General features: G+C 36.5%; 2 protein-coding genes across 5 annotated transcripts in view; one reads left to right on the top strand and one right to left on the bottom strand.

Annotated features, from left to right (window-relative positions):
• Positions 1–17,936, top strand: part of COQ10B (coenzyme Q10B) — a 35,206-nt gene extending 17,270 nt beyond the window's left edge. For both annotated transcript variants that reach the window (XM_004378184.2, XM_023732948.1), the window contains exons 2-5: positions 638–787; positions 8,353–8,545; positions 15,505–15,606; positions 16,935–17,936. In XM_004378184.2, coding sequence (XP_004378241.1) covers positions 638–787; positions 8,353–8,545; positions 15,505–15,606; positions 16,935–17,102 — 613 coding nt within the window. In that variant the 3' untranslated portion in view covers positions 17,103–17,936. The remainder of the gene's footprint in view (positions 1–637; positions 788–8,352; positions 8,546–15,504; positions 15,607–16,934) is intronic.
• A 1,318-nt stretch (positions 17,937–19,254) lies between these two features.
• HSPD1 (heat shock protein family D (Hsp60) member 1) overlaps positions 19,255–24,798 on the bottom strand; it is a 13,064-nt gene continuing 7,520 nt past the window's right edge. For all 3 annotated transcript variants that reach the window (XM_023732946.1, XM_004378186.1, XM_023732947.1), the window contains exons 7-12: positions 23,664–23,832; positions 21,806–21,905; positions 21,061–21,306; positions 20,453–20,627; positions 20,007–20,185; positions 19,255–19,875 (exon numbers count right to left, since the gene is read on the bottom strand). In XM_023732946.1, coding sequence (XP_023588714.1) covers positions 19,723–19,875; positions 20,007–20,185; positions 20,453–20,627; positions 21,061–21,306; positions 21,806–21,905; positions 23,664–23,832 — 1,022 coding nt within the window. In that variant the 3' untranslated portion in view covers positions 19,255–19,722. The remainder of the gene's footprint in view (positions 19,876–20,006; positions 20,186–20,452; positions 20,628–21,060; positions 21,307–21,805; positions 21,906–23,663; positions 23,833–24,798) is intronic.

Consider the following 24,798-nt stretch of genomic DNA (forward strand, 5'->3'; position numbering starts at 1 on the left):
TTACTGTTGTACATGGAATTGCTATGAGTCGGGGGCCAACTTGATGGCAGCTAACAACAATAGGATCTCTAGCTGGGAAAAAAACTTGGGTAGGTAAGATGAGATGAAAAATATATGATGAATATTCTAGCAAGCATATGGCAAGAGTATATTGAAGCATGTGACTATAGACTAAAAGCCAACTTTCTGGAAGAGATACCTTTTGTGCCAGAAGCTTCTAACCAAAACTGTAAGCTGTTATTTTTAGTTTTCTTAACATACCAAAAAAAACCAAACCCGTTTGCCGTCAAGTCAATTCTCACTCACAGCGACCCTATAGGAAAGAGTAGAACTGCCCCATAGAGTTTCCAAGGAGCGCCTGGTGCATTCGAACTGCCGACCTTTTAGTTAGCAGCGGTAGCACTTAACCACTACGCCACCAGGGTTTCTAAAACATACCAAGAAGTTTAAATTTCCCTGTGTCTGTGCAGGTGTGTGTGTGTGTGTGTGTGTGTGTGTGTGTGTGTGTGTGTAACTTCAGGAATATTCAAAGTTGTAAAGGCTTCTAAAATGTAAAATTTATTTTACAATTTTTATAATTTGTGTTTCCTCTTGATTTTCAATGTCACTCTAAAGCCAGTAATTTTTGTTTCTTTAGATATTTAGCTTCCTGTGGTATATTGATGAGCAGAACTCTTCCACTACATACCTCAGTCGTGCCTAAGGAGATACATGCAAGAACTTTCTTCAAAATCACTGCACCATTAATAAACAAAAGAAGAGAATATTCAGAGAGGAGAATACTAGGGTTTGTATATAATAACAGTTCTACTAAAAGAGCACCTTTACAATTTTCTATGGAGTATTATGCCTCTTTTTCTCTGGATTCTGTTGTTGTAGACTAAACCGTAGTTTTTTCTAGGTTGGCCTTCCATAATCCTTACTGTTTTGTAAATATTTCTTGAAAGAATGTAATTGTATGGTAACTTCATAGGCTGTAGATGTAAACCTTGATATATAAAGGAAATAATTTGTTTTAATCGTTTATGACCTGAATTTTGTACATTGTTCATTTCTGCAGTGACAACAGTACTGATATATTGAGCCAGATGTTTGTATAGCTCACTCACATACGCATGTACATAGAAAAATACATGTATACCTACTAAGAGGCTCCAACCATCTAGAGCAGGGGTCGGCTCACTTTTTCTGTAAAGGGCCAGATAGTGAATATGTTCAACTTTGCGGTCTCTTGTGATTACTCAACCTTGTTGGTATAGTCCAAAGCACCCATACACAGTGCATAAACGAATGGGCATGGCTGTGTTCTAATAAAACTTTATTTACAAAAACAGATATTGAGCCAGATTTGGCCCCTGATCTAGGAGTATATACAGTAGAAGATACTATAGTGGGTCAAGAATCTACACTTAAGCTAACCACAATGCAACATCCCTCCGTATGAGAATTTCTAGAATGAGGTCTAATTCCCAACAGACCATTAAGTATTACATGAAGCCTTGGAAAAGGGCATTTCTTTCTTTTTAATCAGTTGCTCTTTGTCTTCTGACTTTTCTGTAGTAAAGACCTTTCAGCAGACTCGTAGCTTTTGTCATATTCGCCTATATTAGGGGTCGCCGGGTGGCAGTTTGAACCCACCCCGAGGCTCCTCGGAAGAAGGGCCTCGCAGTATGCTTCCAAAAGGTCACACCTTGGAAACCTTATGGAGTGCAATTCTGCTCTGCAACACATGGGATTGCCATGAGTCAGAATGTACTTGTTAGTCACTGTATCAGTTAATCAGTTGCTATCCAAAAAAACCCAGAAGTTTGTTTTTTTCTCATGTAAATTTCAAATGACTATGTCTGATCCATAGGCAACTCTGCTTCAGGTAGTGATTCAGGAACCTAGGCTTCATCCAACTTATGACTTCTGTAATTCTCTAGTCTTCAGAGTTGGTTAAAAAAAAAAAGGTATACCACTGTTTAACCATATAGGTCTGAAAGTGATGTGCATCACTTCCATTCAGGTATTATTGGCAAGAGCTAGTCATGTGACCCCAGCTAAATGCAAGGTGGGGACTGAATTGTAGCACCTTAATGGGCAGTTACTTCAACAACATCGTTATATAAAGGAAGCACAGATCTTTGGATAGGTGGCCGTCTTTGCTACAACTGGTATCTTAACAAAAGAGAAGTGGCAATTTAAAGATAATTGTAAATTTGTCTCTTTTTGAATTGCTAATAATACCTACCTTTTATTGTGTACCTGCCATTTGACAGGCACTGCTGGGTGCTTTGTATTTATTATTTCATTTAATCCTCACAATAGTCATATAAAGTAGATACTGTTATTCCCATTTTAGAGATGAGGAAACTGAAGCTTAGAAAGATAATGTATATTAAGCACCATGACTCCAAAGCTTATTTTTTTCCACCATATTTACTTTGCTTCCTTATTCTTCTCTTGCTAAAATTATTTTTATTACAAATTGCTCTTATCCAATGATCTTCAGATTATCTTTTTTTCCCTCATATTTGGCATAAACACAGAGTAATAATTGCTAGCATTTATTAAGTGCTTTTTCAGATCATACGGTGTGCTGAAACTATTTCATTTAACCTTGAAAAGAACCCTGTAAAAGTATTTTTTCAATTATGGGTGAAGAAAACAGGTTAAGCAACCTAGCTAGTGGTCATATGACTACTGTGTTTTAGAGTTTATATTTGAACACAGTACCTTCTGACATAGGAAATTTATCCCCTCAACCACCATGCTATACTACTTTCTTAGTCTTCATAGACTGCTTTTCTGACAGTGAACTTCCAGGCTATAAAGTTTTATACTTTTCTTTGACCTATTGAAGCATTTATTTTAAAAGTGTCTGAAAATCCAGGGTGGCTAGTCCTGTCCCCACCCCGCCCCACCCTACTCCCCGCTGTGTGCCTCCTTTCATAATTATAAAGATTAAACATACATAAAGACTCAAATTCTGTCATATTTCAAAAATATCCTTTTGTACTTTAGATTGTGCTTGTGTTAAATTATTATTTCATTTTGGGACAAATTATATTTTTACAATATTGAGGTTTCATAACCAAGAATAATATATGTCTGGTTCATTATTCAGCTTGTCTTTTACGTATGTCCATGGAGGTTTTTATTTGTATATTTATTTATTTAACTTAAGCTTCGAACATTATTGTTGAGTTTATTTCTAGGTATTTTGCATTTCTGTGCTATTTTCTAACTGGTTCTTTTTTTATAATTTATTTTTGTTGAGTAACTGGTTCTTGTTAGTATAGGAAAGACATTGATTTTTATGTTTTCTAACGGGCCACTTTACTGAATTCTGTATTGATTCCCTTCTGAATTCATAAATTGTCATACCACCTGCCAAGTGATAATTCTCTTCTGAATGGATAAATTGTCATACCAATTGCCAAGTGGTAATTTTGCCTAATTCTTTCCAGCACATATACCTCATATTTTATGCTCTGATGTAATTACGTTGGCTGATACTTCCAGAACAACATTAAATAATAATGATAACATCTAGCAATTTTGCCTTATTTTTTACTTTCATGGGAATTAGAGTATTTTACCATGTATAGAGGGGATCATATAGTATTTCCTCTTTTGGCCAACTGGTATGGTTATAATAATAGAGTTCTTAATATTAGGCCACTCACCACCACCATCACCACCAGTTGCCTTCGAGTCAGTTCTAATTCATGGTGACCTCTGTGTGTCAGAGTAGAACTAGGCTTCATAGGGTTTTTAATGGCTGATTTTTTGAAAGTAGATCACCAGGCTTTTCTTTTGAGGCACTTAGACTTGAATCATCCATATATCGCTAAATGAGCTGCATGTGATTGTTGTAGATTTTTTTTTAACATACTGCTAGATTCTGTTTGGTAATATTTAGAATTTTTGCCGCAGTACTCACAGGTAATAGTGATGTTGGTCTCAAGTTTTGTTTTTTGTTTTTTATGTTCTTTGTCAGTCTTTAGTTGTCAGGATGTTATGCTGGTGCATAAAAAGAATGAGAGACTTCCTTTTTTTGGAAAACATCTTTTTTTTTATTGTACTTTAGGTGAAGGTTTACAGAACAAATATTTTCTCATTAAACAGTACACATATTGTTTTATGACATTTGTTAACAACCCCCATGACATGTCAACACGCTCCCTTCTTGGCCTTGGAGGACCTTTTTTTTTTTTTTGGTGAAAATATACATAGCCAAAGATACACCATTTCAAAAATTTCTACATGTAAAATTCAGTTACATCGATTATGTTCTTCCAGTTGTGCTGCTATTCTCACTTTAGATGAAGGTTTACAGAACAAAATAGTTTCTCATTAAACAGTTAATACATATGTTGCCCTATGACAATGGTTAACAACCCCGCTACATGTCAACACTCTCCTTACTCAACCTTGGGTTCCCTATCACCAGCTTTCCTGTCCCCTTCTGCCTTCTAGTCATTGTTCCTGGACTGCTGTGCCTCATTAGTCCCGTTTTGTTTTATGGGGCTGTCCAATCCCCAGCTGAATGGTGAACCTTGGAAGTGACTTCACCAGTGAGCTAAAAGGGTGTCCGGGGGCCATACTCTTGGGGTTTCTCCAGTCTGTGTCAGGCAAGTAAATCTGGTCTTTTTTTGTGTGTGAGAATTTTGTTCTACATCCTTCTCCAGCTCTGTCCAGAACCCTCTGTTGTGATGCCGGTCAGAGCAGTCGGTGGTGGCCAAGCACCGTCTAGCTGTTCTGGACTGAATATGGTGGAGGCCTTGGTTGCTGTGGTCCATTAGTCCTTTGGACTAATCTTTTCCTTGTATCCTGTTCTCTTCATTCGCCCTTGTTCCCAAAGGGGTGAGACCAGTGGAGTATCTTAAATGGCTGCTCACAGGCTTTTAAGACCCCAGACGCTACTCAGCAAGGTAGAATGCAGAACAATGGGGAGACTTCCTTCCTTTGAGTTTGAGAAAAGTTTTCCTTTTCTTAAGTGGTGTTACATGCTTGTATAAAAGCCTAACAGCGTAAAAGTATGTAGAATAAAACAGTCTGTTTTTATCCCTAGTTCGTTTCCCAGAGTTAACTATTAATTATTTAATCTGTATCCTTCCAGGACTTTTTCTGTGTATTTTCCTTACAGACATTCTATTGATATAATAATGTTTTTAAGAAAAACATATTAAATAATTTTAAATCAGGAAAACAGTGTAAGCTTATGGTTTTTCTTAAATAGTTAGAATCATACATGTACTGTGTAGTGCTTTTTAAATATAATAATATATCGTAAACTTTTTTCTTTTAAGTACATATCTGAGCTCTTGTAAACAAATTTTAAAGTAAATTTTAAGAATCTGCACTATGGGTATATCTTAATGTATTAAAACATTCCCCAACTGATAGAACTTTAGGCTGCTTCTAGTTTTTGTTTTTTGTCCTCACAATCAGTGTTGAACATTTTTTGTACAATGTGGCAATGTCTCTGAGGATAAATTGCTGAAAGTGAAGTTGCTAGCTCCAAGTAAGAAATAATATTAGTCAACTCAAGCCAATTCTTTGTTGTTGTTTTTGAGAATAGGCATAGCACAACATAAACCAATTCAACAATTTCTACATGTACAGTTCAGTGACATCAGTTACATTGTTCAAGGTGGGCAACCATTCTCACCTTTTCCAAGTTTTTCCTCCCCCATTAACATAAAGTCACTGCCCCCTAAGTTTCCTATCTAATCTTTTCAAGTTACTGTTGTCAGTTTGATCCCATACAGACAGATCTTAAAAGAACGTAATGCTCAAGGCACACATTCTTTACTAGTTAAGCTAAACTATTGTTTGATTTTGAGAAGGCTTCAGGAATATTTTGGTTTAAGGTTTAAAGATTATCTCAGGACAATAGTTTCAGGGGTTCATCCAGCCTCTGTGGCTCCAGAAAATCTGGATTCCATGAGAATTTGAAATTCTCATCTGCATTTTCCCCCCTTTGATCAAGATTCTTCTATAAAATCTTTGATCAAAATGTTCCGTAATGGTAGCAGGGCACCATCCAGTCCTCCTGGTCTCATGGCAAAGAAGGCAGTTGTTCTTGGAGGCACTTAGCTACCCATTCCATATCCTCCTCCTATTCCTGACTCTTCCTCTGTTGCTTCAGGCAAATAGAGACCAATTATTATATCTTGGATGGCCTCTTGAAAGCCTTTAAGACCCTAGGTACTACACAACAAACTAGGTCGAACAAAAGCACTGAATACATTAGGCCAATTAACTGGGATATCCCATGAAACCATGACCCTAAACCTCCAAACCAAGGAACCAAATCCCATGAGGAGTTTGGTTGTACATAAACAGCCTCAGCAGCTACTCTTTGTGTGTGTGTGTGTGTAGGTATAAATATATCCATCACACAACTCTTGCCAATTCAGTTTACAGGTGTACAACTTATTGACAGTAATTACATTAATCGGCTGTGCAACCCTACACATCACTGTAAACCGAAATTCAGTACTCATAAGCAATAACTCCCACTTTCCCCCTCCCTCCCACCCCAGGAACCACTAATAAACTTTTGTCTCTACTCATTAGCTTGTCTTTTTATATAAAGGAGAACATATACTATTTATCCTTCTGTTTTCTGACTTATTTCACTCTGCATAATGTCTTCGAGCTCCATCTGAATTGTAGCGAACATCAAGACTTCATTTCTCTTACTGGCTGAGTAGTATTCCATTGTTTGTGTGTACCACATTTTGTTTATCCATTCATCTGTTTTGGGCATTTAGGTTGTTTCCACCTCTTAGCTGTTGTGAATGGTGCTGCGATGAACGTGAGTGTACAAGTATCTGTTTGAGTGTCTGCTTTCAAGTCTTTTGGGTAGATACCTAGAAGTGGAATTGCTGTGTCATATAGTAGTTCTAATTTTAGTATTTTTGAGGAACCACCCCATTCTTTTCCACAACGGCTGTACCATTTTGCACTCCCGTCAGCAGTGGATAAGGGTTCCAGTTTCCCCACATCCTTGCCAACATATGCTATTTTCTGTTTTTGTTTTTTGTTTTAGCCATCTTAGTGGGAAAATGAAATGGTATCTCATTGTGGTTTTGATTTGCATCTTTCTGATGCTTAATGACATTGAGCATTTTTTCATGTGTTTGTGGCCATTTAAATGTCGTCTTTAGTGAAATGTCTATTCAAGTCCTTTGCCTATTTGATGATTGGATTATTTGTCTTTTTGTTGTCAAAATTTTATGTATATTTTGGTTATTAGATTCTTATTGGATATGTGGTTTCCAAAGATATTCTCCCAGCCGGTAGCTTGTCTTTTCACTTTTTTGATAAAATCTTTTGATGAACAAAAGTTTTTGATTTTTGTAAGGTCCCATTTATTTATTTTGTCTTTTGCTGTTTGTGCTTTTGTTATTATATTAGATAATCCATTGTTAAAAGCTAGGCCTGACAGCATTGCCCCTGAATTTTTTTCTAAGAATTTTATGGTTTTAGTTTGCACAGTTAGGTCCTTAATTCATTTGGAATTTGTTTTTGTGTGTGGTGTGAGGCATGGATTCTATTTTCTCCTTGTGGAAATCCAGTTTTCCCAATACCATTTATTGAAGAGATTCTTCTTTCCCCATTGAATGGACTTAGCACCCTTGTCAAAAATCAGTTGACCATAGATGTGTGGGGTTATTTCTGGACTCTCAATTCAGTTACATTGGTCTGTGTGTCTGTTGTACCAGTACCAGGCTGTTCTGATTACTGTAGCTGTATAATATATTTTAAAATCAGGAAGTGTGAGTCCTCCTACCTTGTTCTCTTTCATCATTGCTTTAGCTGTTTGGGGCCTCTTGTCATTTCATATAAAGTTGAGGATTGATTTTTCCATTTCTGTAAAAAAAGGCTGTTGGAATTTTGATCATGATTGCATTGAATCTATAGATTGGTTTGGGTAGTATTGACATCTTAACAACATTAAGTCTTCCAATCCATGCACATGGAAGCCAATTCTTATTATGCAGAAATGAGGACCCATTGTTGCAAGATCTTAATTTTTTAAGAGAAGCCATGAATCCAGTTTTTGATGTAAACTCTCAATTTTTAAATGTTGGCAACTAATTAAAAATTTGAAAATCACATATGCAGGCTAGATCTAGCCTGTGTGCTGCCAGATTGTGACCTCTACTATATATATATATTTGCTTCCTTTCTATTTTTTATATTGCTTTGAAAGTCATTCATTCCAGAGTGTGGCTCAACATGCGTGTTCCATGCCTCATACTCAGTAAGTTTTACTCATACTCAATTTAAAGTTGTATACCTTATAACTAGATGCCATTAACACCTCTCCCTCTCCCTCTCCCTCTTTCTAAGATATTCTATGCAGGAAATGTATGATGTAGTATCGGGAGTGGAGCATTATAAGCATTTTGTTCCTTGGTGCAAAAAATCAGATATAATATCAAAGAGATCTGGATACTGCAAAGCACGATTAGAAATTGGGTTTCCACCTGTTTTGGAGCGATATACATCTGTAGTAACCCTTGTGAAGCCACATTTGGTAAAGGTAATAGTTTTGTTTTTTGTTTTTAAACATTCCCCAAATGTTGATTTGTATCAAATATGTCAAATTTTACATATGTTAATGTGGTAGCTTAAAAAGATTTCTGTAAACTAATGGGGGGAAAAAAAAGAAGCCCAAACCATTTCTCATATCTCCTAATGGTGTTATTTTATCCAAAAGAAAACAAACCCCTGTCGAGTCGATTTTGACTCACAGTGACCCTGTAAGCAGAGCAGAACTGCTCCATAGGGTTTCCAAGGAGTAGCTGGTGGATTGAAACTGCCGACCTTTTGGTTAGCAGCCAAACTCTTAACCACTGCGCCACCAGGGCTCCCAGGATTTTGACTAGAAAATGGAAATGGTACACTTTTCTTTTCCTTCTTTTGAGAAATTCTGACCCACAGAAAAGTTCAGTTCTGGGCCACACAAGTGAGAAATGTTTTAATTATTTTAATGCATTATTTTACAAGAAAAATATTAAATGCTTTACCATTGCAGGTAAAATTAAGAAAGGAGACAAGATATTGTTTAATAGATACATATTTTTAAGAACTGAGGAAGAGAGAGCAGTGAGAGAATGAAGAATGTTAGAGAAGATAGAAATGTGAAGAACATTAATGTTGAGTCTGTCTTGCCATGTACTAGGTACTGTAATGCCAGGTACTGTTACATGCATCATATTAATCCTCTTACCCTTGGTAGAAGCAGATACACATGTAGCATAAGTAACCAGACTTACACAAAAAATCAGAATTTCATGGAATAATACCCGTTTCTTTTGAATTCCTAGAGTGTGGTGGTCGATGACTTGTAAAGCTGAGTCGTGTGTTTGTGCCCACAGGACTGAATGGTGATACCATTTCTTCATAATTGGCCAAGACTAGATGCCCTGGTCAGCTCTTTGTTGTGCATTGAAGGGGTGCAACTCTCACAACAGGAGTATAGTGTCCAGTTAAGCTAAGACTCTGTAGTCTGTCCTGTTCTTACTCTCAAAACTTGAACTCCACTTAAAATGCTATATCCCTCCCTGGGACTTTGCCGCTATTAAAACTGTCTTCACCTGTTTGCTCCATAGTTTTGGAGTTTTTAACTACTACACTACATTGTCCCTCATATAATGGCTAACATTTATTGAATCCTTATTAGTATTTTATTGGAATTGCTCATGTAATCTTCACAACTCTGAGGTTCAAGCATTATTTTTCACCTTATAGTTGAACAAACTAAGGCTTAGAAGAGTTAAGTTGCCTGATGTCATATTGCTAGCGATAGAGCCAACACTCCAGCTCAGTCTGTCTGATACTCATGAATATGTCTATAATCTTAAATTCTCATTTTCTATTCTCTGACGTCAATCTCTTATCAATCAGTTTTTTATATCTTTAAATATACTATGTTGCTTTTATTTAGAACTCTGGAAAACCTCATTTTTCTTCCCTTCCCTGGATTCCCAACACATGCAGGATAAAGTCAAACTCTGTAGCGTTGCACACAGACCCATATACTCCTCCCTCTGCACCCCTCTGCCCCACCCCACACTTTGTATTCAGGCAGTGCCATATATCTAAAAGTTCCCTGAAGGTACCGCACACTATTTATTCCACAGCTTTGTGCGTTTGTATATTGTTCCCTCTTAATACTTACAGTGAACTTAACTCATTGCTTATTAATCCTTTGAAATATAGCTGTCTCATGTTTTTTTTCCCCTTTTATTCACATAGAGAATCATGCTCACCTCTGTGATTCCTCTTGACTTTGTTGTATCTGCTAGCTTTATGTTTATCACTCTCTATGAAAATTTATTTGTTCAACTGGACTTCTTAACAAGATTGAGCCCCTTGAAGGAAGGGACCTGTCTTTTTTCATCTCTATATCCCTAGCATCAGTACTACCAGTATTACAATAATGGAGTCAAGGAGGCTCTTTGCTTATGAAGGCCTTACTCACTGTACAGGTAGTCCTCAACTTACAACGGGGCTCCATTCTGATCACTTCCTCCTAAGTCAGTTCAGACATAAGTCAAATACCTTATTTTTTTAATTAGTTTTCATTATTACTGCCTTTTATTATCAGTATCTTAATAAATCTGATCTTTGTCTTTGGGGGTTGGAAACATTACATAAGCTTTTACAGATGTAATACATACATAAAAACATACACAAATCGTCAAATTTACTCCAAAGAGTTGGATGATGTTGGCATTTTGTCAGTTGCAGTAATAACTCCACTTGTGGAAGGTTCTGGATCATCTGGATTATCCCTGGGAATGGGTCTGTGTTTCTAGTCAGAAAATTAGTGAGAATTGTCTGTATGGTCCTTTTCTTTTTTCCTTCATCTATTTCACGGTAACATCTCACTCCTTCCTGAATCTACCTATCGACATTAGCAAAGCGATCAGCTTTTGGGTCCTTGTTTTCAAGCAGCTGAAGCCCCTGATTTAGTTTAGAAAACTAAATCTATATGACAGTGTTTTAAATAGTAAATCATAAAATTGAACCTGCAAGTGAACATCTGAGAATGATAACATCAGCAAAGTACAGGCTGCAACACTGTATTTAGTACATATCACTAACAATAAGATGTACAAAAAAATAAATAAACCAAAACAGATGGTCGTAAGTATGGTTTGTCGTTAACTCGAATATGTTGTAAATTGAGGACTACCTGTATTCTTGGGTTATCGCAGATCCAGAGATGTCCATAATAATCTCAGAATAGCTTTCAACATTACCCAGGAGAGAAGAAGCTGTATTAGAAAAAAATCTCACAATAACCTGTGTTAGATGAGAATTGCTATCTCAGTTTTATGAGGCTTAGGGAGATTAAGAACTTGGCACAAAGTCTGTCTGTGACTGATCCTAAAACTAATTTATTTTGCCATTATAAGCTGTCTTATTTAATTTGCCAGTTTATTGTTTAAAGATATATTTGAGAATAACAAAAATATATGTCTTAGTTATCTAGTGCTGCTATAACAGAAATACCACAAGTGGGTGGCTTTAACAAACAGAAATTTATTTTCTCACACTTTAGGAGACTAGAAGTCCACATTCAGGGTGCCAGCTCCAGGGGAAGGCTTTCTCTGTCGACTCTGGAGGAAGGTCCTTGTCTCTTTCGAGCTCCTGCTCCTGGGCAATCTTCACGTGGGCTTGGTGTCTCTCTTCCCCCATTTCTGCTCTCTAGCTTACTTGTTTAATCTCTTTTATATTTCAAAAGAGGTTGACTCAAGATACATCCTACACTAATCCTACCTCATTAACATAACAAAGAAAACCTATTTGCAAATGGAATTATAACTACAGTCATAAAAAAAACCTCATTGCCTTTGAGTCAATTTCAGCTCCCAATAACCCTATAGGACAGAGTAGAACTGCCCCATAGGGTTTTCAAGGCTGTATTCTTTACATGAGCAGATTGCCACATCTTTCTCCCATGGAGCTGCTGAGTGGGTTCAAACCACCGACCTTTTGGTTAGCAGCCAAGGGCTTAACTACTGGGCCACCAGGGCCCCTTCCCTAAAGCTATAAATAATCCCTACAGGTATAAATTAGCAAAATAATGCTAATATGCTCAGCTTTCAGTTGTCCCTTGATGCAGGTTCTGGATTTGGAATACTTAACATGCATATTTGACATATAATAAAAATCATGACCAACGGAACATCAGAAACTGTATTTTCCATGTATTATTGCCTAAAGTATGCCTGTGACTTAATGCTTCAGTAATTCTAGTTTATGCCTATGTGTAATGGCCAGAAGCCCTGGAAAGTTTTGAGCAGATTTAATAGAGGCAAAATTCAGTATGAATTTAATGTTAAGTGAATCTTACTGCCTGGTTCACAGTATGAACATATACTATGGGATGGTTTGTTTAGTCAGTTTACCAAGAACAGCCAGTAGATCATCATCTTAACAGCTTCTACTATGTTCAGTATCCTTTCCTGTTAGGCATGAAATCTTTGGCAATATTGTTCCTATCAAAATATACTAGTAAAAATCCATGGGTCTCTGGCTAGATTATCAGTATGAGTACAGTACTGCCACATTTTGTGTAGACGTGGTTAGAAGAAAGTGCTCTATTGGAGTGTTCCCAGCAGTTGTTTCTACTTCAGTGTTAAATTTCCTGTAAATGACTTATGTGATTGTAAAGGTGAGGGAGAATGTATTATCTTAAAGTTGGATAACTTTTTGTCATTGACTCTTGATGTTTTTAAAAATTATATGGCTATTATTTGTATATATATATAAAGCTGAATACTTTGAAGAAAATTTTTGCTTCTCCCCAGTGACTTAGTATAATGTGACTAAATTCAGTTATTAACATAGTATTTTCATGGAGCCCTGGTGTCACAGTGGTTAAGCATTCGGCAGCTATCCAAAAAGTTGGCGTTCAAATCCACCCGCTGCTCGTTGAAAACCCTATGGGGCAGTTCTACTCTGTCCCCTATGGTTGCAGTGAGTCGGAATTGACGGCAATGGGTATCATCATGTCCAAATTTCTAATCATTCACTTGTTTCCATTACAAAAATTAATTTTTTTTTTATATAAACATAGCTAAGTAGAGCATTCCTTTATAAGTGTTTTTTAGTTTGGGTGCAGCTGACCTTCTTTATAATGTTGTTAGTTGCCATTGAGTTGGCTCCATTCATGATGATCCTATGTACAATAGAAGGAAATGTTGCCTGGTCCTGTGCCATCTTCATGATTGTTGGCATGTTTGAGTCCATTGTTGTGGCCATGTTGTAGTGCCTTCCAACCTAGGGGGATCATCTTCCAGCACTATATCGGACAATCTGTTGCGATCTATAGGGTTTTCGTTGGTTAGTTTTCAAAAATAAATCACCAACCTAGTTTTAGTCTGGAAGCCCGACTGAATCCTGTCCACCATGGGTGACTCTATTGGTATTTGAAATACCAGTGGCATAGCTTCTAGCATCATAGCAACATGCAAGCCACCACAGTAGGACCGACTGACAGATGGGTAGTGCTTCTTTATAATAATACCATGCCATAATTGATTCAAAAGGATTTAGATAAAGAGGAAGTTAGGAACAAAACTATGAATAGATTTTTGTTCTTTGACTCCCAGTTTGACCTGTCTGTGGTAAGATCCAGAATTTAGTCTGAGAAATGATCCTAGGTTTTGTGTTTAGGGAGGCTATGACTGGGGAAGAAAAAGTGACTCTGTTTACTTTGGGAGAAAATAGTTTACTTGGTGGTGTAGTGGTTAAGTGCTATGACTGCTAACCAATAGGTCTGCAGTTTGAATCCACCAGGTGCCCCTTGGAAACTCTGGGGCAGTTCTACTCTGTCCTACAGGGTCACTATAAGTTGGAATCAACTCGACAGCAGCAGGTTTGGTTTTTTGTTTTATGTAAGTCATTGTTTTGCTAATTTATACCTGTAGACCCGATGAGTTGTGGAAGCACATCATACATGAAGAGAGCAAAGGGTTATTAAAAAGACAGGAAAGAAAAGACCAAAAATGGATGTCAGAAGGGACTCTGAAACTTGCTCTTGAACATAGAATAGCTAAAGTGAATGGAAGAAATAATGAAGTAAAAGCTGAAAGAAGATTTCAAAGGGTGGCTCGAGAAGACAAAGTAAAGTATTATAATGAAATACGCAAAGACCTGGAGTTAGAAAACCAAAAGGGAAGACTATGCTGGGCATTTCTCAAGCTGAAAGAACTGAAGAAAAAATTCAAGGCTTGAGTTGCAATATCGAAGGATTCTACGGGGAAAATATTAACGCAGAAAGCATCAAAAGAAGATGGAAGTAATACACGTCACTGCACCAAAAAGTTTACCTATACAAGTCACTATTTTGCTAATTTATACCTGTAGGGTTTATAGCCTTAGGGGAGGAGCAATCTAAATGGGGGGTGGGATTGGGATGAGTTGGGTTGGATAATACATTATCAAAGAGGAGGAGGATAGAGGGACTTGAGCATTTACTGGCCTCAGGATATGCCAAAAGAACTGAAAGTTGAAGACTTAATTGGGGAGGGGCTGTGACTTTGAAACAAGGAATTAAAAATTGGTCTGCTACTGAGAGGTGATATAAATCCTTGAGGTCACTTGTCTACTGGGATAATAAGGCTCAGATAGCATCTTGAGTAGAAAGTAGGTAAAGAGTTGAACATGACTCAAAGTCATAATCAGAATATTCTGAGTGGTGCAGTATTGAATGTTTCTGGCCACTGTTTTTCACACTGCAGGTGAAAACCCTTCAGTGGGTCTCAGTTGGCAATTTTTTTTCTTTTTTTTTTAGTGATATATACAGGAGAAATACCAAATTGCACTGCACATAGTATGACTATTGAGTTTCAGTGTATACACACACGTAAAATATACATCGGCACTGAATAGATCAGAAAGAAATGGGTAGAAGCCATACTCGGAAGAAAACTGGAGCCATAGAGGCCTCTGGTAATGAAGAGTGAAGAAAAGACTAAATGTGATTTGATAAAACTTCATACACAAGGGAGAATATTAGAATTATCCTAGGGACTGTGCCAGGTACTTCACAAACTTTTTAGTCATCATAGTGATGGTATAACATAGGCTTTATACTCATTTTACAGATGAAGGAAATATGATACAGGGAATTAATTACTCAGGATCACATTGTAAGTGGCAGGGCTGGAAGAACTTTTAAACAGCAATAACCTGCCAGAAAATCTCTCCCTGTTTTGTTCCTGGAGGAGAGAGATTTAAGTAGCACAGTGGATTTTAACAGTCGAAGAGAGAACAACTGCTAATCGTTGGGATCCCAAGAGGAATATATTGGCAAGAGATTACTTCCTAGTACCAAGCTTAAAAATTAGGTGGCTTTGTCGTCACCTGTGGTTGACCTTTAAAAATTGTTTACTTTTCAAAGAAATCAGTCTCAATCATGATAAATTCTAGCCAGTACCAAGTGGTATTTTACTCTGGTTTTATTTTTTAATTTTGTTCTAGGCATCCTGTACAGATGGGCGACTTTTCAATCATTTGGAGACTATTTGGCGTTTTAGCCCAGGTCTTCCTGGCTACCCAAGAACTTGTACCTTGGATTTTTCAGTAAGTCTCTCATAAAGTCCTTGATTTGTTCTGAATGTCTGGTGAAGAAGGAATAATCCACTTAGTAGAACTCAGATGCCATGGTTGATTTTGTGTGCATAGAGGTTACTAAAACATCTCGCATTTCTGAGTATTGAATATCTTTTTCTGCATTGACTTTATAGGAAAGAATGCTAATGAACTTTTTTTTTCTTATAACCTTGAATGTTCATTGCTTTCCCAGTTTCTAACTTTTACAAGTCCATAGGTTAGAAGATAACATGCCATCAGTTGACTAACAGCTTAATAAGTTAACCTTCATGACACCAAATTAAATCTACACTTCGATTATAAAATGCAAAAATTATGTGAAAAGAGGAAAAGTATGTTTTTAGAATTTGGGGACTATGGTAATTTTCTTGTTCACATTACCTTAGCTATAGAAAACTTAAAGCCACCTGTGGCATTTTCTTTGCTGACAGATAATGTATGGTTGTTCTCTGTGTTTGCAATTCAGGTACTAAATCTTGATAGTCCTAATTTTGACTAAATTATACGATAGTCTTGGCACTTGAGTTACTTTCATTAAAAAATTAGCTGACACTAATGGGATAGTTGGGAAATTTGAATGTCTGTGTAGATTAGATAGTATCATTATGATATAGTAGTAGTAACTCTTTTGTGAATTTCCTGATTTTGATCATTATACTGTGGTTATATAAGATTTAATATAGAGGAATCAGTGATATGGGAGTTCTTTGTACTATTTAGCATCTCTTGTATATCTGAAATTATTTCAAAATGAAAAGTTATTATTTAAAAAATTAGTAGGTATTTGTCTTAAATTACTATTTCTTGAACAAGTTGCCTTGAATTCTTTCTGGACCAATGAGAGGATATAAAGTTCTAAATCACTAAGGTTGAACCACTACCCCATCTGTTTTATGAATAAGATATGACTGTGCATGCACACAGTCTAATCTTCCTGCTGCTACTCATGGGAATACCTACTGGAAGGATCACTACCTCTCCTTTTTTTACTTTTGAGGGATGAATAGAAAGAGATGCGTTAATAAGCCAGAGTGATAAATGTGGCATTCAGCAAAACATTTTTTCTGGCTTTCTATGACTTATTAAGCAGACTCTTTGCCCTGAGCTTTGTTTACTTGAATTTGTATCAGCTGTTGTGCTCTCTCTTCTGGGGGGTGCTGAAAACCTCACCTAGATACACCCACACAGCTCTACTGTAGATACTGTCCAGTTAGCCCAATTCACAGTATGAGTACTGCTATGCTAAGTGGAGAATGTAATAAAAGATGTTCCTAAAATAATTTAACATTTTTCTACAGGTTTCGTTTGAATTTCGCTCACTCCTACACTCTCAGCTTGCCACACTCTTTTTTGATGAAGTTGTAAAGCAGATGGTGGCTGCCTTTGAAAGAAGAGCATATAAGCTGTATGGTCCAGAAACAAATATACCTCGGGAATTAATGCTTCATGAAGTTCATCACACATAAAGGGAGAAAAGAACTGGTGTCACCTGTTTATAACTTTGTTCACTTTTAGAAGTGTTTTCATAATTTGCTTTCAGAAGTCAGTGTTGCTAAACCCAGCTTTAATTATAAACCTGCACCGTTGAAAATTTGCACATAGAATATGGAACGATGTGTACATAGATTTCTTCAATCAAGTGTAATTCCAAGTATTATGTACATTAGCATGTTACGCATTTACAATGGGATGTCATCACTATATTGCTAAAATACTGACATCACTCTTAGCAGAAATTGAAACTGTTAAACCTTTTAATTATCTGCCTGAGAGATTAGTTGACATACTCATGCAGTATGACATATTAACCATATCACATTTAAGTTATTAAATTTAGAATATTTGTAACTTATTACCTCATGGGTTAGGATATTTGAGCAATCATCAGATATTTAAAGTAAAACTTTGACTTAAAAAAATACTGTTTATGAAGGCTACCGGGCACTTCTGATATTTTTAAATCATTCTTATGGAGAATTCAGTGCTATAGTGAGGTTAGTGCCCAGATGAAGAGTATTTTTCTTGGTCAGTGGTCCAGAGCTTTAAGCTACTTTTCTAGTAGTTTGCAACCTTGTCCTGGTTACTTTGGCTGCTCTTTCAATAATGCTAATTGTGTCAAATTTTGTCTACAACAGTAGGCAACAAATGAAGATACATTGATGTCTCCAGCACTATACATCCCTTTTTCTATTTATTACCTGTACTCACTTTCAATAATGTTATTTCAAACTGGTATTTTTTTAAACAAATCAATGTAAGGACTGAAGTGGTAACTTAATAAAGTTAATTTATTTTTTGAATAGTTACTTGGTTAAATATTTTATATTGTTTCCGTGTATATTTACATAGACATTATAAAGTTTAATTATAGCATTTCATCTTAAATACTTTAAACAAGAGTTGGACAAACCTGGGCAAAATTTAATCTTTCTTTAATCAATACTGACCTCCTTCCTTCTCCATACCCAGCAACCCTCTGGCACTACACTTCTAATTATAGTGCTATTTTATTTCCTCAGATCAACAAAGGGTTGCAATAATTAGTTCCCTACATAAACGCACATACACATGAATTTTTTTCAGTAAATGTTTTGAGTACCTGCTATCTGCCAGACACGAGGTATACAGTGGTGACAGACTCAGTACAGTCTTTACAGTTATAGATGAGGTACTTGCCCGTAAGTAGCTTGCATATATTCAGTGCCCTCTAATCTGTTGACCAGTCCTTGTTTCTGAACTACCCCTGTCAGATTACCAAAGCAAAGGCATTGTAGGTTCAGGTCTTCAAGTGACTTTTTAACTTGGTACTTCCCTCTATTCTGTACAGGCTACGTAGTGCAAGATCACGTGCCTCAATGCCTGACTCATACGACCAAACCTTTAAGCAGCAGCTTCGGGGTAATACTAAGGAGCAGACCAGAATTACTTCCACCTACAGCAGGTCCAGATTATACAGCTACAAGAAGCACATAATAGGTCTTTGCACAGCTGAAAATAAAAACCCTATTTACTGGTAAACAAGATTCTGTCCCTTAAATGTGTAATATAGTAAAATCTAGAAAGCAATAGGTCACATCTTGCCCTCAACATGCACACCCAGGTAATGTTTTAAAAGTCAGTCAAGCTTCCATACTATACTGTAAAGATCAAGTACAGTGAACTGGAAATGTTGCTGTTTATGTTTAAAAACTAAAAAGGGAAGCCACTGGACTGTGACTAGCAAGTTATGGATGTCCTCATTATCCACAGTTGAGTGGCATACCACTCTTCCTTCCACTGAAATACTCATACTGTAAGACCTGCCTTCCTCGGAGTAGCCAGAAGGAACATAACAGCCTACATCTGTTATGTTGGGAATTTGGAGCTATAACCAGACTCCACAAGAAATAACAGGTTGCCCTTTTCTTTATGACCAGGCCTCAACACAGTATTTGTTTCCACAAGATTCATCAAGGCTGTCACCTTTTAAAGTTTTCGTTACTACCAATGTAATTATGTAATACAGTCTGCAGTAAAGAAACACGAAATACAGTAAGTGGAGTTCTACGTGTCAGTACCCCCTTCAATTGGCTTTTCATTTCTCATTTACATTAGATCATGGAAAGGTTAATACAGTTATTAACTTTAAACAAGTTTTTATTACACAAAGGTTGTCACATAATTGGATATTTCTCTACTCTGTACACAATCATTCTTACTCTCCACAGAAAGGCTGCTGCTTATCTTGTGATGGCAAGCACTAAAATCCTGATTTTAAACAGAATAGTAGTAAAAATGCCTCAGTGATTTAAGCTGAAAGCAGTACATTGGTACATGGCTTTTGCACCCAGTATAAGGAATGTACAAATGTTTTTATTCAAAAATACAAAATAAATTATCTGTAAGCATGGACAGTGACAGCAGTAAACCATTATACACTGTCAACTGAAACCAGTAACTGATGGTTATAATGATTTTCTTAAACATCAGCCAGCCTTTTCTTTCTTCATTTTCTTCAACTGACTTCTCTGAAGTTAATGGTAAGGAACACTGCCTTGAGCTTCCTGTCACAGTTCATTAATAAATGGTAAAGCACTATTCTAGGAATCAGAACATGCCACCTCCCATACCACCTCCCATTCCTCCCATTCCACCCATGCCAGGGTCCTTCTCTTCTTTAGGAATTTCTGTGACTACGACTTCTGCTGTGGTTAACAGAGATGCCACTCCAGCGGCATCCAATAAAGCAGTTCTTACAACCTAGAAAAAAAGTTCGATAAAATGTTACTTTTCCCTTAATAAAACAGCAACAAGATTTAATGTCTTTGATTGAACTGTTGAGAGAATTTTTAGGATGTGCTTGAATTTTTAGGATGTGTTTGACTACTTACCTTAGTTGGATCAATGATTCCTTTTTCTACCATATTCACAAAATCTCCAAGCATAGCGTCATAACCAATTTCTGAGGAACTCTGCATAATTTTCTCAACTATCAATGATCCTTCAACACCTGCATTCTTAGCAATGGTCATTGCAGGAATTTTGAGTGTTCTTTTAATAATTTCTATACCTATAAAGAAAACCAATTTTAGTTAATTTGTTTTAGCTCTCTTTTGTAAATATTACATTTCTACTTGTGAGGGCAATGATATAGGAAAATCCCAACTGGGAAACATCACAGGTCAAATCATTCTCCCAGAAACCTGATGCATCATTAGCTCTCTGTGATGCCAGCAATATTTTCCTTTTGGAAATGGCTTTGTGATCTGTTGTTTAGTCGGCAGAAACAATATTTATCAGGCCACAAATAAAGGCCATTTGTAAGGTAACCTCTTACCAATTTTTTGATCTTCATTAGCTGGAATTAATGAGTCCAAGGCTGGAATGCACCGAAGCAGAGCACAACCACCTCCAAGAACAATGCCTTCTTCAACAGCAGCTCGTGTTGCATTGAGGGCATCTGTAACTCTGTCTTTCTTTTCATTCACTTCCACATCACTTGTCCCACCAACCTAAAGATTAAAAAGACTTCCAGTTAGTACAGTCTTGCCCATTGAAGATGCTGCCAAAAAAGTCAAAGAAACCATCTAGTTTACTTAAAGCAATATTGTAAAAAGGTTACTTATCCATACTAAAAATTTATAAGTGACTGCATGATGAAATGGCTAAGAGGGTGAATGGAGAGTCCCACAAAAGGGAAATTACACACTAACCTAGCCCCATTAACAAGACAACTTTTTACTGAAAGGAGCCCCACTCACTCCAAGTTCAACTCTGCTTTAAGAAATGACTCAGTAAAGAAATACTTTTTCTGTAATAAGTTATCTCCACGATGAAGTCAATTCCTCAAACATTTGTTTATATACACAGCACTTAATAGGAAATCCAACAGAAACAAAATCATTCTTGGGCTCAGAACCCAAGCTTATTCACAATGCATCTTACTTTTAGCACAGCTACTCCATCGGAAAGTTTTGCCAGGCGTTCGTTAAGCTTTTCCTTCTCATATTCACTAGTTGTGATGTCTAACTGCTCAATGATTTCTTGAATACGTTTTTCAATTTGAGCCTTGTCACCTTTTCCTTTCAAGAGCATGGCATCATCTTTGGTCACAATGACCTCTCCAACTTTTCCTAAATCATGAGATTGAACATCTTCAAGATTCAGGGTCAATCCCTCTTCTCCAAATACCTACAAAAACATTAAAAACAAACCAGTTACAGGGTACAGTTTTTTCACCATAACAAGTTTATTCCTATTACACTGTACAAGTATTTTGATGAGAAAAACATCTTGAAATATTATATTTATTTGAAATACGAGACTTGAAGACCATTGCTAAACAGGTATTCCCTTATTTGAGAAGATACAAACTCAAAAACTTCCCCCAAGGTCACACTTATTGGTGGAACCAGGACTAGATTCTAGGCCTAAATTCATGAAGTCCCAACTCCTACCTATTACAGTCTTGTCTTTCTTGGGCTAGATTCATGGCAAGTTAGAGATAAAAGAGAGCTTAGCATTATTTAATGTTAACTCCCAACTCCCAAACATTCAAGAGAAATAAATTAAGCAAATAGTTCAAATGATAATATCTCATTGTGAAAAATGCAAATTAACCTATAAATTTTAGACCCAGAAGTAAAAATAACATTCAGTAAACAAACATCACAGCATTTATTTTACTTACTGCACCACCAGTAGCAATAGCCATGTCTTTAAGCTGGTTCTTTCTATTGTCACCAAAACCTGGAGCTTTGACTGCTACAACCTGAAGACCAACTTTTAGCCTGTTGAGAATAGTTGATTATAAAATTTAAATTTAATTGAAAAGCCTCATTCAGTTTTCCTCAAGTTTTAATACTATAACTTATGAACCCCACACTTTTTCCTTCTGCTTCCTAGCAACTTTTGGTTAAATTAAGACAGAAATGACATGAAACAGAGCTGTTTTCCATCCATTTGTATTTGTTAGTATGTGATTATCTTCTTAATACACTGCTGACCTTACATTCCAGTTGAACAGCTGCAACCCAGGAGCAAAGGTGTTAAGCATCATCATAACTTAAAAGATACAGTGATAGCTATTTTATGAATGGTGAAAGTTTTAATTACTAAATATTAAATTTAGAGATCATTCAGTAAACATTTACCACCTCATGAGTTCCATTTAACATTGGATTAACTTATTATTAAAGCCAAGTTTGAGTAAGCATGATCCTCCCCCTTTTATTCAGATAGGTATCCTCAGGAACAAGCATCACAGGGAGGCAAGGAGTGCTCTCAATTCAGTTCATATTCCTGATACTAACAATTTTATCAGTTAACAGGTACACAGAATCTACAATCAAAGAAATGACCTTTCGAGACCAAACTGAAACAGAAGATACATTGTATTAAGGAGTCAAATAAAAATCATAAACGGAATCAGCTATTACGATATGCTAAGTAACTTAGACATCCAACTTTAGAGCTATCAATAAAATTGCTCAATGAAAACTTAGTAGAACCTATCATTTTTTAATTTTAGATTAAATCCCACACATCTCTAAGGCTTTTCTAATTTAAAAAAGCAGATCCAAGCAAACAAAAACATTGCATGACAAGCAAGCTCATTTACTGCTTTTGGGTCAAGGTATTCAATCTCTAAAGCATAGCTACTGTTTCATTTGGGCATACAGAATATATTTGTGCAATTCTAATAAAATACAATCAAATTGGAAAGTCTCACTAACTTCTGATATACCTCGATTTTATTAGGAGAATATATAATTTTAACGCCGTAAGATTCTATTTACAGCACGAACATTTAGCTGTCTTAATGTTGCAACTGTTATGTTATTAAACTAAATGTGTCAGGTAAAAACAGAATAAAATACTTGATCACTAACCAACGACTTGCCATCGAGTTGATTCTGACCCCATGTGTTTCATAGCAGAACTGCGTTCCCTAGGGTTTTTCATGGCTGTGACCTTTTGGAAGATTACCAGGCCTTTTTCCCAAGATGCCCCTGGGTGGGTTCAAACCACCAAACCTTTTGTTTGTAGCCATGCGTTTAACCACTTGAACCACTCAGGGACTCTACGTGATCAATAAGTACACTTAAAATCTAAAGCTTGAAGAATGGCAGTTGTCTATTTCTTCAGGCAAAATTATAATTCTGAAAACATTTTTTTGCCAAAAACCGAACAAAAAACTCATGTACCTTCAAAGCAACTTCAAACACTTCAGAAAAATCAGCCACTTAAAACCCTTTGGAGCACAGTTCTACTTTGACACCTAAGGTCACCATGAGTCAGAATTAGCTCAGTGGCAACTGGTAGTATATACTAAAATAGGCTGTCATAAGAAAATTGTATAAAATGGTAAGACTTTGGGGCCCCATTCAAATAGAGAAAACCATTGTAAGTGGTCTGAGGATTCATGCAGCACATCTGTATTACACACTACAAATCCAGACACAAACATAAGTGGATGAATTGTGGAGATACATAAGATGACAAATAATTATCTCATCTAGAAATATAAAACCATCAAATGCTATTACCTATTCAAAACGAGGGTACTCAGAGCTTCTCCATCAACATCTTCAGCAATTATGACCAAAGGCTTCCGGTGAGCATTGGCAATTTCAAGAGCAGGTACAATGGACTGGACACTAGAAATTTTCTTTTCACTCAATAGAACATAGGCATCCTGGAATTCACACTTTTGACCTGTAAAAGCAAAGAACATTTCAAATTAAAAATAGAACTTCAATACTCTCAAATCATGTGTAACTTATTTAAATTAAAAACGTACAAACTAACGTTTCACTACACTGGGGGCATTTTAAAAACAAATATGCCCAGTGAATGATCTATCATTAACTTAAAAAATATTTTTTCTTGTGACTATGATTTCCAGATGTTTTGTCAAGATTGTATATGCCTGATCTTCTTCTTCCAAAGACTTGACCTCTTCCTTACTCAAAAGTGACTAGTGAGTTCCTTATGTTTTTCCTCCCTCACTTCTCATATACATTAATTTTTAAAATATACAAATTAATTTCTTAGAGGTATGAAACCAACTAAAGCCTATAGTTTGACACATTATTTGACACAATTTTTTTTAATTTTATTGTATTTTAAGCAAAAGCTTACAATTCAAGTTAGTCTCTCATACTAAAATTTATACTTGCACTGTTATGTGACCCTAGTTGCTCTCCCTATACTGTAACAGCACATTCCTTCTTTCCACCCCAGATTTCCCGTGTCCATTCAAACATCTCCTCAACCTCTCTGCCTTCTCATCTTGCCTCCAGACAGGAGCTGCCCATTTAGTCTCATGTATTTACTTGAGCTAAAAAACACACCCTTCACAAGTATCATTTTATGTCCCATAGTCCACTCTAATCTTTGTCGGAGGAGTTGGCCTCAGCAATGGTTTTAGTTTTGGGCTAACAGAGTCCAGGGGCCATGTCTTCCAGGGTCCCTCTAGTCTCAGTCAATGACACATTTTATTTTAAAAAGTATTTCAGTTACTAGATAACTAGGATCTTCTAAAAATCAAACACCTATGCTCTTCAAAAGACTTCACCAAGAGAGTCAAAAGAGAACCTACAGACTGGGAAAAAATTTCTGGACAGTACAAGTCAGACAAAGGTCTAATCTCCATAATCTACAAGAAAATCCAACACCTCT

The sequence above is a fragment of the Trichechus manatus genome, unplaced genomic scaffold (genome assembly GCF_000243295.1).
Source record: "Trichechus manatus latirostris isolate Lorelei unplaced genomic scaffold, TriManLat1.0 scaffold00056, whole genome shotgun sequence".
NCBI classification, from domain to species: Eukaryota; Metazoa; Chordata; class Mammalia; order Sirenia; family Trichechidae; genus Trichechus; species Trichechus manatus.